The sequence below is a fragment of the Stigmatopora argus genome, chromosome 4 (genome assembly GCF_051989625.1).
Source record: "Stigmatopora argus isolate UIUO_Sarg chromosome 4, RoL_Sarg_1.0, whole genome shotgun sequence".
Lineage (NCBI taxonomy): Eukaryota > Metazoa > Chordata > Actinopteri > Syngnathiformes > Syngnathidae > Stigmatopora > Stigmatopora argus.
In genome coordinates, this window is record NC_135390.1 from 5,537,872 (window position 1) to 5,553,459 (window position 15,588).

General features: G+C 38.3%; 1 protein-coding gene across 2 annotated transcripts in view; it reads right to left on the bottom strand.

The window, feature by feature from the left end:
* The window catches only part of zfpm2a (zinc finger protein, FOG family member 2a), a 123,821-nt gene that overhangs the window by 52,403 nt on the left and 55,830 nt on the right, over positions 1-15,588 (bottom strand). For both annotated transcript variants that reach the window (XM_077598561.1, XM_077598560.1), the window contains one exon: positions 9,341-9,465. In XM_077598561.1, coding sequence (XP_077454687.1) covers positions 9,341-9,465 — 125 coding nt within the window. The remainder of the gene's footprint in view (positions 1-9,340; positions 9,466-15,588) is intronic.

Sequence of the window (15,588 nt, forward strand, 5' to 3'; positions counted from 1 at the left end):
GTGTCCTCTTGATGGGTTGGAATGAAAACTCGCACCCACTGCGGCCCTTTGTGGAATAGTTTGCCCACCCTAGCTCTACAAGCTTTTTTGAAAGCACTATTTCAAAACAGCAAACTTGTAGTAATTAAAGGTCAAAACCTTTTTTAAAAATATATTACTGGTTATACACCAGATTGGTGAAAAGGCTCTGGATGAGCCAATGGTAGTTCAATATACCGTATTTTCTGCACTATAAGGCACACTGCATGAAAAGGCGCACTGTCAAGGAATGACATATTTCAAAACTTTTCCATATATAAGGCGCACCGTCAAGGAGGAATGACATATTTTAAACTTTTTCCATATTTAAGGTGCTACAGTAGGGGCTGGGGTTACGTTAAAATGCCTCCAATGGACGGTGCTGCGCTAAAGGGAATGTCAACAAAACTGTCAGATAGGTCAGCCAAACTTTATTACTAGATTACAAATCAGCTTTCTGACAACTCCATTCACTCCCAACATGAATAAACAACTGTTTTATTATTTTCTCTGAATTAAAGTATTAGTATTTTCGTGACACAGCAATAGCATAATTACTCATGTTGAATGGCTGGGTGAATGCGGCATCCAACACGTCCACACTCCGTCTCATTAAAGTCGTCATTTATCGAGTCAGCAATTCCTGCCTGTCATCCACTGCTCCCACGCAGTTCGCAGTCTAGCTTTGAATGCTCTGTTGACGCCAACATCTAGTGGCTGGAGTTCTTTTGTCAATCCACCCAGAATGATGGCGAGCACTGAATTAGTGTGCTCGCCATCATTCCGGATGGATTGACTAACGAACTATATATCCCAGCATGCACCGCACACTACTTCTTCTACTGGGGAAATGGAGTCGGCAGCTGCTTACAATAGTTGCGAGACCTGATGCGACTCAATATTTATCCATAAATAAGGCGCATGGTCAGCTTTTGAAAAAATGTAAGGCTCTTAGGTGCGCCTTATAGTGCGGAAAGATTTATTATAGATTTTAAAAAAGAACCATACTTTTTTTTTCATATTTAGCAACACTCAGATATTCCTTAAGTTTTCTTCATACTAACAGATGTCTAGGTGTGCCCTCTAATTGCAGAATAGGTGGAATTGCAGAATAGGTGGAACAGAAGTGATGATGAAGATGAAAACTTCGATAGTACTGATTTGCAGATGTGATTTATAGTTTAATGTGACGTAATTGCTTTTTTCATTTCATTGAACAATTTTTGGATGATGTAGTGTACAAATTATATGATATGCAACAAGGTGTGCAGGAGGGGTCTTGAAGTTAGATGACAGTAAGAATTTGGAACAATTTTGGAATAAAACCAGATTTAAAGACCTAACTTTTTTTGCCAGTGTTGCATGATTTTCAGGTGTAAAGTTTCTTTCTTTTTTTTTAAATTAAATATATTGTCAGGACTAAAGTCAAGTAAATATGCCTACTTCACAATGGAGAGATTCCGTGTTTGAATCTTAGTTTGGGTGTTCCTTTTCGAATTCACAGCCCTGACAAAAATGCAGAGCCTGACAAAATATATTGTTTTCTGCACTTTGAGAAGAAGTCAGAGCACTTGGGAAGAACATACAAATGCAAGATGTAGTACAAAGAGATCATGCCCACACCATTTTGACTATGAACTAACTACCCACTGCCCACAAGCAGGGCTTTACAAATGTAAACATTCAAGAGTTATCTTCAGCACTTGACAAGAAGTTGATTTAACATATCACAAGAAAAGCCGTGATGGTGACAGATGGAACAGCAGCTGGCACTGCTCAAACTCTTTTCATTTTTCCTCTCGCTCCGCTTCTACTTGTGCCTTTGCTCCAGTGGCGATCTGTTGGGTATGAAGGTGTTGAATAATCATTCATTTGGGGAGACATATTGCCTGCTGTCCCAACGGGCAATGAGCGTGAAGGGAGCTCTAAGTTTGGTTCAGTTCATTAAATGAATGCCCACAATGTTAGGTATATACTGACTCACACAATATCTGGTCCAGGGTATTTTAAGAAGAAAAAAAAGAATCTTAGCTGCCTGATTTTGTAGTGTTCACTCGCCTGAGTTCGGGCGCGGGTTCAATTCCCGCTGGTGATGGTATGATTGTGAGTGCGAAACACTTGCCTCTGTGTGCGCTACAGCAACGGAAAATTAATGAATGAATAGATGAAAAAAAATATGAATGCTTTTAATGGAAACTGCCAAGGAGTTCTTAGAATCGAAGGTGTGCTATTATTGGTTTGGTTTGGTAGACACTTTATTAATTAGCTGATTTTATTGTGTAGAGACTGTATTTTGACTGAACAGAATAGTATGTGTTAGACAGTTATTCACTATTAATTAGAAGTACATCTCACATTAGGTGAGCTTGGTTCATATATAGTGTGTTGAAATAATCTTTCATATTTCTTGTACATACAAACCCTGTTTGCATACTCTATGAATAATAAAATCAGATGACAGTAATAATAATTGCAGTAATATGGAATATTATTGCTAATAATAATTTTGAAAAGCTTAGCTTTATATAGCACCGCTCCCAGCGACACTGATTGGAAATAATTACAATTGCACCCATCTGAGGAGACCTCAGCCCTGATATTGGTTTAAGCCCATGGAATAATTGATGCATGCAATCACATAATGGTTCTCTGCCGAAAATTTGTGCCCATTATTTCATTAGATGAAACCGCATTCTTGGTGCCAAAAATGTTGGTGTGCACCACAGAAATTTAAATCCTGTTAGTTGTGATAACGTCTGATGTTTGTAAAGCAGATGGACTGTTGCATGGGAAACAAATTGCAGTTTGTACTTCCACATCTTGAATTCTTTTACCTTAACAGTTTCTCAAAAAATGAGTGCCTACTTGTAACTATGTATAAGTCTATGTCATTTGAGACTGTTCTGTAGGTCCTATCCTGAGGTGTCTTCTGCATATGTAATTGGGTGTTACTGTAAATAATTGCCTGAGCATTTGCCAATGCGATGAAGGCGATGATTTGTGGCTTGTCTCATGTGTGTAAGAAATGTGTGTATCGCTCCGTATATTTGCGTGCATCTGTACATACGTACGTGTGTGTGTATGAGAGCGAGTGAGTACATCTGCCCCATCCATACTCCACACTCAAGTCCCACTGATTCTTCTTTCCAGCCATGTTGAATCCTCTTTTCCTTATCAGGCGAGCCCAGGCCTGCATCAGGCTCTCCTTGCTATGACAGAGGCTACAACAATAGGCCTGCGATACCGCTGCTTAGCGCTGCGTTTCGGAGGGGAAACCTGCCACGGGTGCAGATTAACTACAACACACACACGCACACAAAATAGATTGCAGCCACCAAAACAAAACATTTTTCAGAATGCCTCCTGCTGATTAATGAAGCAATGACAAGAAGAAAAATATAATTTCTAAAACAGAAAAATCCGCCGCCACTTGTTAAAGTTTCGGGGTAGCTAACAATAAACATTGGATGGAGAGGGTGGGCAAAAAGCGGTGAGATAAATGGCTTGAGTGATGGGCTGAATAATTTCTGGAGCATTTTTGGGGGGTTACACATGCCTGTATTGCTACCCTTGTAGTGAATTGTACAATAATCACACTCCAATGGCTGACAGTCCCCACATCTCTTTCTATCCCAGGAGAAAATTAGGACAGTATCTTGACATTTTTGCTCTTCTGTAGTTGACAAGCCAAAGCTCTCTGTTCACAACACTCACAAAGACACGAATGCAGGCTGATGCACCAACATGTCGGCCTTCACAAACATCATATGACTCCACTTCCTCTTAATATTGGCTTTTAGTTGCCATCTCCAAATAAAAGCAACCTTCACAATACACAGTTAGCACAAATTCAAAAAAACAGGATGTTAATTGCGTCACATTATCAAGATTCATAGTATCCATACTATGAATATCAGGATATATTTTTTGACAATGTACTTACCTATGCTGCTTGTATGTCCTCAATATTGTTTCTTTGAATTCCTCGGATGTACTGTATATTTTTACAGTTTTATCAGGAATTGACACTCCTAGTAAATTTTACAGATGTATAACAATTACATTAAGCTGAGATTTCAAGATATGAATTGACAATAAAGCCTATCTTTTGCAGTTAATTGCTGTCTAATTTACTCTTAAAGGCCCTCAAAACACATCAGGACTGAAATTCTATAGACTCATTACAGTGCACCTTGACTAAGCTGCTGTAATTAGCATTGGTAAGGCATTACAAGAGACAGCAACACCCTCATCAACACATTTACAACAGAGCTGGAAATCTGCCTCTCATTAATAGCTTGCCCCTAAATCAATTATTAACACCTACAACAGAAGCCAGGCACAGGCGGGCCAGGCCTCTTATACTTCAGGCAAATTGTGGGCCACAGTTCTGTCCAGTCTAGGTAATTATCGCTTTTAAAGACACCTGCTACTCAATACCTTCAACCCAGACTGTTCATTTAGCTCTCCGATTGGAGACATTAATGTCCGAGTGTCACTATTAATTCGGGTTAATTTGGAGAGTGTGAGGAGCAGTGCGGAGCTGTTGTCTACAGCCCCCTTGAATGTGCTTGTCGCTCACCTACTCCACGGCTGATGCTGTAATTGCAGTCTAATGGTCTGATTGATCAGAGTGAGAAGTGAGGGATGAGACGGTGCTCTGGCAACTCAATAAGTCAGGCCGAAAGGGAAGAACCAGGTATAGCAGCAATACCAAATATCATCTTTTTGGGTTATAAAAATATATGTACATTACTATACAGTAATAACACATGTCTCTGTAAACAACATCTGATGTCTGGTTTCTTTCCATCAATACAGTGTAGATAATTATCTTTCTCAAATTTGAGCTTTTTAAATGATGCATGTCAGCCAAATTATGACATTTATTTTATTGTTCTTTTTCACTCAGAAACAAGCAAGACACAATAGTGTGTATCAACAATTCTGAATACACAAATACAACTGTGGTGTAATCTTGCTGCTTTTACACCATTTTAATGAGAACAGAGATTAAGACCTTTTTACGCACCACGTACTTACTGCACTGCAATATTTATTACGTGCCCTACTCAAGATCTCTCATCTCATTTTTATCTTCACTAGGGTCGCGGGGGGTGCTGGAGCCTATCTCAGCTGGCCAGAGGTGGGGGGACACCCTGAATTGGTGGACAGAAGAACAAACGTTCACGCTAACACTCATATGTAGGGGCAATTTAGAGTGTCCAATCAGCCTATCGTGCATATTTTTGGAATGTTGGAGGAAACCAGAGTACCCGGAGAAAACCCACGCAGGCCCGGGGTGAACATGCAAACTCCACATAGGTGGACCGACCAGGATTTGAACCCAGGACCCCAGAGCTGTGAGGCTGACGTGGTAACCACTCAATCCGCAGGGCCGCCAAGCACAAAGCACAATATCATTTATTATTATAACAACTTTTAGATTTCAAGTAGGAGGGCGATATTGAAAATGCTGTACTTTTGGTGAAAATGTGGCATATGTTACATATTGGTTTGGTCAGGTTTTGTTGGGTTTTTAACCCATGTGTGACCTGTTCTTGTGACTGCCCATCAAGTTCACCTGTCCTTGTTATTTTTGAGAACCTAACAGTATGAGAGCCACTTTTCATGCGTCTTGCTCTGCCTCAAGAGTGACATAAATGGATATAACACTGAATGTGGCAATTTTTTTCCAAATAAAACTTTCAGACTGAGAAAAATAAAACAAGAGTAATGTGATTCATTCATTCATCTTTTTTTTATTTTTATACAGCTTAGCGGTATTAAATATTTGGGAGATGCTTCGACAGTTTTAACCAAAGCATCTTTTAGTAATTGTGCGTCTCCTTTCAGTTTGCTCTTGAAATGTTATAATGTAAATCAAAAGACTGACTTGGCAGGTCTAAAAACATCCATTTCAATTGATTAACTCAAATTTTGCTTTAGCAATAAGATTTAAACCACTAACTGGCTCTTGTTGTTTTTTTCGCCATCAGTATCTCTGTTCATAAAGTATTTGTTACAGTAGCAACGCAACCCAGCAGTTAACCATCTTAAACAGTTTAAATGTGAGTTGCAATGTGGTTGAAACAAGTCACTTGACATCCCAAACAATTAATATATCGTTGGAAAAAGAAGTTGCATTAAACCTGAGGAACCTCACTAAGACAATACTGCAAGTCTTGCTGACATAGCTTTAATGAGACATACTTTATGAGAGATGGAACCGAGAAAAAGAGGAGGGCAAGAAGCAAAGCAATGAAAGGGTCCCGGGAGAGTAGCCACACTAGAGATACTTAAAGGCAAGATGCTGGAGCTCCATCCTTTGCTTTTAATTGCAAGGAAGGTTTGGCATATTCTGTAACCCTGTGCAGCCAATTAAAGTGTATGACCAGAACTTGCTCACAAAATGATAGAATAGAATGAGAATTGGCTAGGTAGTGATTCCTTGGAGAGCACTTAGTTAAGAACACATCATTCTTGCCAGCAGCAGGAATCAACCATTAACTGTAACATTTTCTCCAGGAGGTGTCTTTGTTTTTATTTATTTTATTTTTCAAGTTTTAACATTGATAAAGTCAAAGTTATATTTCGATAAGTGTTAGAGGCTGTTCTAGGTTGATTTTGGATTGCTTCCCATGAAAATGTATTTCAGGTGCTCAAATTAGAGAATAACTGACATTACCCTGAAAACAATCCGATTTCATTGTTACCACAGAGATCAATACAATAAGGCCCGCTTTGAACACATTTGGAACATCTCTAAAAAGTGGTTTAATAAAGTTGTGTTGTGTGAAGAATCTGGGGAATACAGCAGGTGGGAAGCAATGAGACTCGATTATAGAATCCACATGGGTTGCCTTTTGTGTCGTTGCAAACGGAATGTGAGACGGGTTATAATTTTAATGGGAATTTGTTAATTATTCCAAATGTAGAGCTATGTTTCAAACCCGTAGAGGACTCTTTACTTTACTCGAGCCACAGGTCAACACTCAGCTCGGCTGGATCATGCGAACCAGAAATAGAAAGCTGCCCAGTTTTGGCCCATTTTTCAAAAAATTTAAATTGCTTTTTTTGTAAATTTAAGAGTTGAAATTAAGGGTCAGCAAGATTTTACAATTAAATGCAGTGTACAGCTACCAGAAATGATTATTTTGGTAGTCAACAAATCACTGATTTTTGTTGTGATTAATGAAATATTTGGCCCTTACATAAATCATTGCTATTTAATGTTATGTTATGCTGAACTTAAAATTTCAGCTAGAAATGTACACTGAAACAAATGCTATGAATACTGTCTAACTATGTAAATGTATAATAATTTTCTGGAAAAAAATGACATGTTTGCAAGTAGTACTATATGATAATGAACCTATAAATTGCCAAAACATTAGTAAACTTATTATCTCCGTTGTACCTATTTATTGTCATAATAACGAGTTACAAAAATAGACCATTTGGCGCTGACTTGCAGTCTACACATGCAATTTTAATAACCATATCTTGGGAATGATTCAGTGTTTATCTAGATACATGTGCTGTATTGTGTTACAAAAACAATATTTTAAAATCTATAAAGGTTTGATTGCAATTCAGTTCATTTGTAAGCAATGCGATTCTTTATGATATTAGGAAAACAAAGAATGCAATTTTATATCAAATGGAAAGAAGTTTTAAGATTATATTATGATCATAATGAAGACAATTCTTTAAAATGCTTCTTCAATTCTTTAACTATTACCTAATTTCCAATTGCCTTACAGTCATAACCCTTTAAAAACAATAGAATTTCAAGTAAAGAATGATAATGACAAAAAATTAATCGACTGAGATATTTTCTTTAGAATGAGTTAAGAAAAAAATACAATAATACCTTGACATTCGAGTGTCCCAACATATGAGAAATTGGAGATACGAGGAAAATTCGGAGCAAATTTTTGCCTTGATATACGAGACAAATTTCAGATACAAGCATACGACACGGTTCCCGATGCGGCCGCCAAGTGCCGAGTATGCTAGAGGCTAGTTATGAGAACAGCATCGCTCCGTCTTTCTCGCTGCGTCAACCGTAAAGATATCTACGAGCATCGTCCGTACAGGTTACATTTTTTTGGATTAATCAGTGCAAAATTAACGGGAAAACAATGTGTCCAAAGCAAGCCAGTGCAATGAAGGGCCAACCTTCATTTCCAAGCTGCGCTGTGACATTCATAACAGGATGGAGAACCTTCGTTTAATATGGTTAAAAGATAAATAGTTAGCGGGAGATAGCGTGACTGAGTCGATAATCCGCGAAAAAGACAGCGGAATCTACATGGACTTGAAAGCAAAGCAAGCATCTGCTGAACCCTTCAAAGCGAGTCGTGGCTGGTTCGATAATTTTAACTTAAATTTAATTGGGATACGCTCGGTTGTGAGGCACGAGGAAGCAGAAAGTTCCGACTCGAAAGCCGCTTTGGAATACAGTAACACCTTGACATACGAGTGCCCCGACATACAAAGAATTTGAGATACGAATAAAATTCCGAGCAAATATTCAATACATATACATATGTTACATTGATCACACTGTTGTCTATCTATTATAGATGCATGTATAGACAGCAACGATTTATTGAATCGTCTTAATTATTGAGGTGTGTTATACTGACTATAAATATTGTCTCGTGGTCCTTTTTTAAATTTCTGTACAACACAGTGCGATTGGGTCTTTGAGTAAATGTTGCCAAGCCATGTTCTAACGTACTTAAATGAGATGTATACAATAATAGAATTCAAAGTCCCAATCTACACTAATAAAATTATAAAATCTAGTCCAAAAATATTCAAAAATTTTTTTTACAACTCACACATCTATAATTGTTAAAATTGTGCAATGCATGTTTTTGGAATGTGGGAGTAAACTGCAGTGCCCAGAGGAAACCCACACAGGCCCGGGGAGAACATGCAGACTCCACACAAATGGACGTGACCTGGATTTGAACCCAGGACGCCAGAGCTGTGAGGCCGACCCGCTAACCACTCGCTCCACCGGGCCGCCATAGTGTGACTTTAATACAAGTAAAAAAGACTTATATCTGTCTTTGCTAAAAAAAATTAGCTATTTATTTCATACACTGCAATTGAAAACTACATAACATTAGATAAAAGTTAAATCTTACCGTTAGTTGTAGGCAAATGAGAAACTTTAGGATCATCTCTTAAATTGCATATAAAAATAATCTTTGCAACATTTGATTTGATGGTACTCATATCCAGTTTTGAATCATCACTTCCTTAATTATGCCAAAATATCCAATATAAGTCAGCAAGAACTTACCAGGCAACTGTTCTCGGTTCCCATTTCAATCTTCCCTTCGAAGGGACCCCAAGTGGTTCCCACGGGCAGTTGCTGACGGCTTTGGATCCGGCGCTCGCCATCTTTAAGAAATGCATCCAGCTCTCCTGAAAACACAATAATAACGGTTAACCACCATGCACAATTTAGAGAAATTCCACTGCAAATCATTGAAACGCTAAAACATTGGTCTCGTTAAACATAAAATCACCATCATGTCATTACAAATTAAAGGTTAAAGCTAGGCAGTTTCAAAATAGATAAACAAATCAAGTAAGCAGCCATCTGATGGTGTGTCTCAGATGTGTCGTGCAGTAATGTTACTTGAAAGGTGTCTCCTGTTAAGGTAATGTCCAGAAGACATTGCAAGCCGCAGGGTAGAAACTGGCAGGGCTATTTTTGTAATTCCAGGAAGGCCCATGTTTTTTTTTCTTTACAGTGCTCCACTTAATTAACAGTGAAACTGGATAGCACTTTTAGTACTACCGGTGCTCACCTCCCTGACACCCCCAGCTATCTTATCACTTATAGATAGCATGTACAGTTTAGGAGTGGTGTTTAATAAAATAGTTATGATAAACTTTAAGTAAGGCTGCAATACAGATTAATGAGGCGGATGTTTTTCCTGTCGCAGCACGTTTGTGTATTGTACAATGACAGAATGCAGTTCACAACTGTGAAAACATTTGGTCTTCCGGCAGGCACACACGTGAAACTGCAAACAATTGAAAGTTTGAGAATTACTGACGGAGAGATCTGCCAAAAAGCCTTTTTTGAATTTATATATACATACATAGAAACATTTTTGTGAACCGCTTATCCTCACAAGGGTCATGGGGGGTAATGGAGCCTATCATAGCCAACTATGGGCACCAGGCAGTTGGCGGTCAGCCAATAGCAAGGCACAAAGAGACAGATAACCATTGGCACTCACACTCATACAGAGGGGCAATTTAGGGTGTTCCATCAGCCTATCCTGCATGTTTTTGGGACGAGGGAGGAAACCGGACTACACGGAGAAAACTCTCGCAAGCCCGGAGATAACTCCTGCAAACTCCACACAGGTGGACTGACCTGGATTGGAACCCAGGACCCCAGAACTCATAGATAAGTGGTTTTGATATAAAAGTCAGTGTGTATATATATATATATATATATATATATATATATATATATATATATATATATATACATACATATATATATATATATATATATATATATATGTATATATATATATATATATATATATGTACTATATATATATGTATATATGTATATATATATACACTTTGACTTTTATATCAAAACCACTTATCAGCCCTCACGAATAAAAATGCTTTTGCATGGTTGTTAGAGAATGTACATATGAAATACTGCTCTATTTACCAAACAAGTTATGGAACCAAATAATTTCATAAGTAGCGGCAGCACTGTATTTATTTGATTTAGAAGTCCTGGTTATTTTCTCTCTTCTCTTTGTCTCTGCTGTTGGAATGGAAGGTGGGTAAGCTCATAATGAAGAAATATATTAAACACTGGTGCACAGCTGGTCGTCATCACTGAGATCAACAGCCACTGCTTGATGCATTCTGTTTGTCCTCAGATAAGACCCGTGGCCTTCAACCGCTTGGATGCAAGTTGGTGTTTAGCACCACTTGATATGTAGCTCAACCAAACTCGAGCCAGCTATAATTTTTCCTTTTTTCGGCCTTTTCCGTTTTTGTTGTTGAAGGGGGGATGCTTATAGTGGATAGTGAATATTGCAGGTGCAAGCAGGTGGGGTAACGTGAAGAGAGAGGTTAAAGGACAATTTGAGTGGTTTGTGGTTGAGAGTGTTTGGGTTCTAGTTGTGCACAACTCACAACAAATGTTGCCTGAGGACCTCTGTGCACAGATGGCTGGTCACATCTGTTGCAGAAGCACGTGGACTTAACAAAAAAACACTCATGGATGAATAATGAGTTGCCTTCATGAACTGTCTGTATGCTGCATGGTCACTTTCAAATGTTTTGTAAAAGTGAAACAAGATCGAGATTAAGACAAGGTTTCAGTCTCCAATCAACTTCCCTTTTGCTGTTGAGTTAGACTGGCCTGTATTTATAAACTGTAGAATACAGTTGAGTATATTTCTAAATGCACTTTCATTTTTATTTTAAAATGTATTTGAGTACCTTTTGATATAAAACTCCAAGTGACACACACATTTGAGGGATAAAAAGTTGCTGTGTTCTGTACCAAACAACAAAGAAACAAGAGGAAAAGAGGAAATACCATTACTATAGGGGGATTTAATCCATGTGTTGTCCCAGTTTCCAAATGTCAAACATTCAACCACCTCAAAGGTAATAACAAAGCTTCCTAACCAGCATGAACACGGCACCTTCACGTTCTACACCTCCCAAACCTACCCCATGCTAACCCCCTGCATACATAACCCATTGGACCTCCCTTGATAAGATCATCATCTGTCGCTAGACTCTTGGGTCTGTTCCTGCAATCTAAAGATACTTGGCAGACCAGTGAATGTTCCTTTGTGAGGATAGATCCTCCTCAGATAGCACCCAAGATGCTCAATGTTGGCATCTGTTTGTTTCGGGGTGTCTATTTTTTATTGTGTTATATAATAGGATGCCTCCTTTCTGACATCGGTGGCATATGACTGAATCTTAATATACTTGGTGGCAGGGTGCCAGCATGGTATGGTTTTACCAAAAATCATTCATTCATACAGGGAAAACATGGAAAAGTATAGTTGTTTACCACCATGTTAGTTATATATGGCAGTTTAGAAGTGTTGGAAAGTTAGAGTTACCAAGCCTTTTATTTTTATTTATTTTTTCCATCAGATGGGATAGGCTCCAGCACCCATGTGAAGCTTGTGGGTATATATATATATATATATATATATATATATATATATATATATATATATATATATATATATAATTTCTGACCTTGAGCAATTGCCCCGCTAATAATTTGAGAAGATGAATTACTTAATCAATTGCTCCCTTTGAACATTTTTTTACAGCAGTGGAAACACATAAAATTTATTAATTTGCCAGACTATTTTAATGGTGGGTGCCATTACTGGTCGCCGTATAACATATCTACAAAGCAGTTTTCCAAGTACATGGTAGATGGCCTTGGTTATACTATGGAAAGGGCAGATGTAATCGTGAACCAAAGAAAGACACTTAATATCAAGCTGTAGCTTTGAATTAAAGCTAATAAATGACTGATGCTCAAAGTTCAACTTGTGTGGGGCAATTGTGATGTTTTTACTGGATCACAGTCATCTTTGCGGATAGGCAGCGCTCGAGAGACAGCAAATGGGCTATAAATTAATATACCACAAGAGAGGCATATGGGGTGAAATAGAATGCACTCTATCAGTTCAACAAGGGGTGTCACATCTTTATAGCAGATAGCCCTATGTGATATAAAATTTTACAGCTGAAGGAGAAATGTCACACAGCTTTGATAAGAGAGCGATGAACTTTCTCCTTCCCCTTACCCAAACTCCTATTATCGGGGCTCACTGAGCAAAATGCAACATTTATAACCCACAGCTCACACTATTATCTCTTGGGAGAGGCACTTGCTTTAAAACACCTCTCAGCCACCACACAGTACATCTCCTCCTCTTCCTCCTTCTCCTCACTTTCAGCACCCACCTCTATTATCCCCCAAAAGCCTAAAGGGTACTGTTCTTGTCTCCATTCCTTTTGAACAGCAAGAAGAAGCAGCTGATCGATTGTTCCCAGGCTGTGAGTCTGCTCACGTGTGTACGTAGAGAGAAAAAACAAAGAAGTGGTGGCTAGCTGACATAAGGTGTTTTTTATTGAGATGTACAATTAATGGGGAGTCTTAAATAGCCAAAGAATGTCAAGGCATTTTTTTCGGTTCAGTTAGAGTGAAACCAAGTACATTTCAATAGTAAATAGTTGAAACCGTAATCGCAGGGGTGGAAAGTAAGTAATTTATACTCTCATTGAAGCAGTTTTTTCGTGTAACTTGGATCGTTTTTACAACTTTAAATCGGTGCTTTTGCTTTCACTCATGTTAAATTCAATCAATGTAACAATACTTTTACATGAGTAGATTTTATTTGGAAGTCTTTCCAACCTCCTTACTTGTTCTATTTGTGATGCTGTAACATTGGAACTGTTAGACATCACACTCTAAGTTTTTTATTGTGGCGATTGTGCCAAAAATGCATTTCTTTCCACTTCAACTCCTACATTTGATTGTTAGCAACCCTGCCATGTGAGATTAATGAAAGCAGCATGGAGCAATATTGCATTTGAGGAATATATCTGGAAATTGAGGCCATGGGTCGATGTACTATATTAGGGATGCTGCGGCTGCTCGATTGGAAACCGATTAGTATGGGAAAAACATTCATAACTTTAATCCCAATGCTGATAATCTGTTGCATTTTCGGCAATTTACAAGCAGGGCCACTATGGCCTTTTTTTCACACTGCTCAAGACCATGGGTGCAACAAAGTCTGGTTGCAGACCTCATTTTTCAATGCTAAAAACAGAGGCGGGGAACGCAACATGATGGCAAAAGAAACAAGTCCCAAGCACAATAGCATATATTAATTACAATTATCACGACTTTTTTTCATTTCAACTAGGAGGGCGAGATTGAAAAACAGTTTCAGTGAAAATGTGGTAAGAAAGCCACTTTTCAAGCATTCAGAAGCTTGGAGAAGATTAACAAAACGCATATATGTAACAGCCCGACCGACATACACATTGAATACTAAATTTCTGTGCAGTGAATCGGACCTAGAGGAGGACCAGGTGAGTGAGAAGCGTAACCTAAAAATCTGGAAACACGGCATACTTAAAGTATGCCGCCAACCTTATGTGGGAGATTATTGATGATTATTTTTTCTAGGCTTCACATGCAACCCAGTTGTGTACTTGATTTAAAGAAGTGTATACATCTTTGTTTTCTTTCAATATCATTTGCCACATTGCCATTGAAGTAATCGTTTGCGAGATCATGATTTCCGAGTTCACCCCAAATCCAAAAAAACGAGAGAGAGAGGGAGAGAGAGAAGTCTCATCGGGAATAGGTGTTTTGTGCACACCTAATCTAAAAGAAAATAAACTTTTGAGTCCTAACAAAAACAACTTAGCAGGCCTTTTATTATTTATAGCTGCAATGCTTATTTGTCCTATGAAAAGCACTTAAGTGAGTGTGTGATGCATAGGAGGAGCAGTGTTGACACATTGGGTGAAATTCCGCCGAACTGAGTCTGAATGGTTTACAGTCTTTGTGAACTGGTAAACATGGGATGCAGCGCACCAGTGGCTCATGATCTCCAAATTTGAGCTTCGTTGTTGCTTTGTGTGCATGAGATTTAAAACGTTAACATTTATTTCTCTGACGGACTGGCAATGGGTGGCTCGTAGACGAATGTCCCTAGGTATGACTGTGAATGGTTGGTTGTTTCGCTGTGGCCTGCAATTGGCTGGCAATTAATTCACAGTGTCGCCCGACTACTGCTGGAAGTCAGCTGGGATAAGCTACAGCACCCCACTGACCCTTGTCAGGATCAGTGGTACAGAAAATGAATTAACAAATAAAGTAAAAACTTTTTAAATTGAACTTTCCTGTTTTCTTTTTGCCTGAATTGTTGCTGCATTGAGCTAGCAAACATTTTATTATTTCAATCTGAAGAAGTTAATAATGTACTTTTTTAAATTAAGGTGCTTTCACCTCTCTTTTTTCAGATCAAACACAACTCACCATGAAAATATTAACAGAAAATCTGTGTCATCTGTATCGATATCATAATAACGATCTCACGTAAGGGCGATAAGTATCGGAATTGGCAACATGGTATCCTGATCGGAGGATCTTCATTTCTAAATATTGTATGCTTCTCGTAAGTTAATGATGTTGGAGGCAGACCAGATGAGGTAGTGAATATCACTGGGTCAAGTCAGAAACAGAACACGGTTAAAAAAAAGAAGAAGAGCAAACTGTATGACTACACTGATATCCTAATGTTGGTGAAGTATTGCACTTGAGTGTGGAAATGCTATAACTAAGAAAAGGTAACTCAGGCTGCTTCCAAACCTAAACTACGTATTCCTTGATCTCACTTATATGTTTACTCTTCCACATATAATCCTTTGTAACTTTACAAATAATTTACCTAAGTTTCATGTTGTCACCTTGTAACATATTAAATGCAATAGATG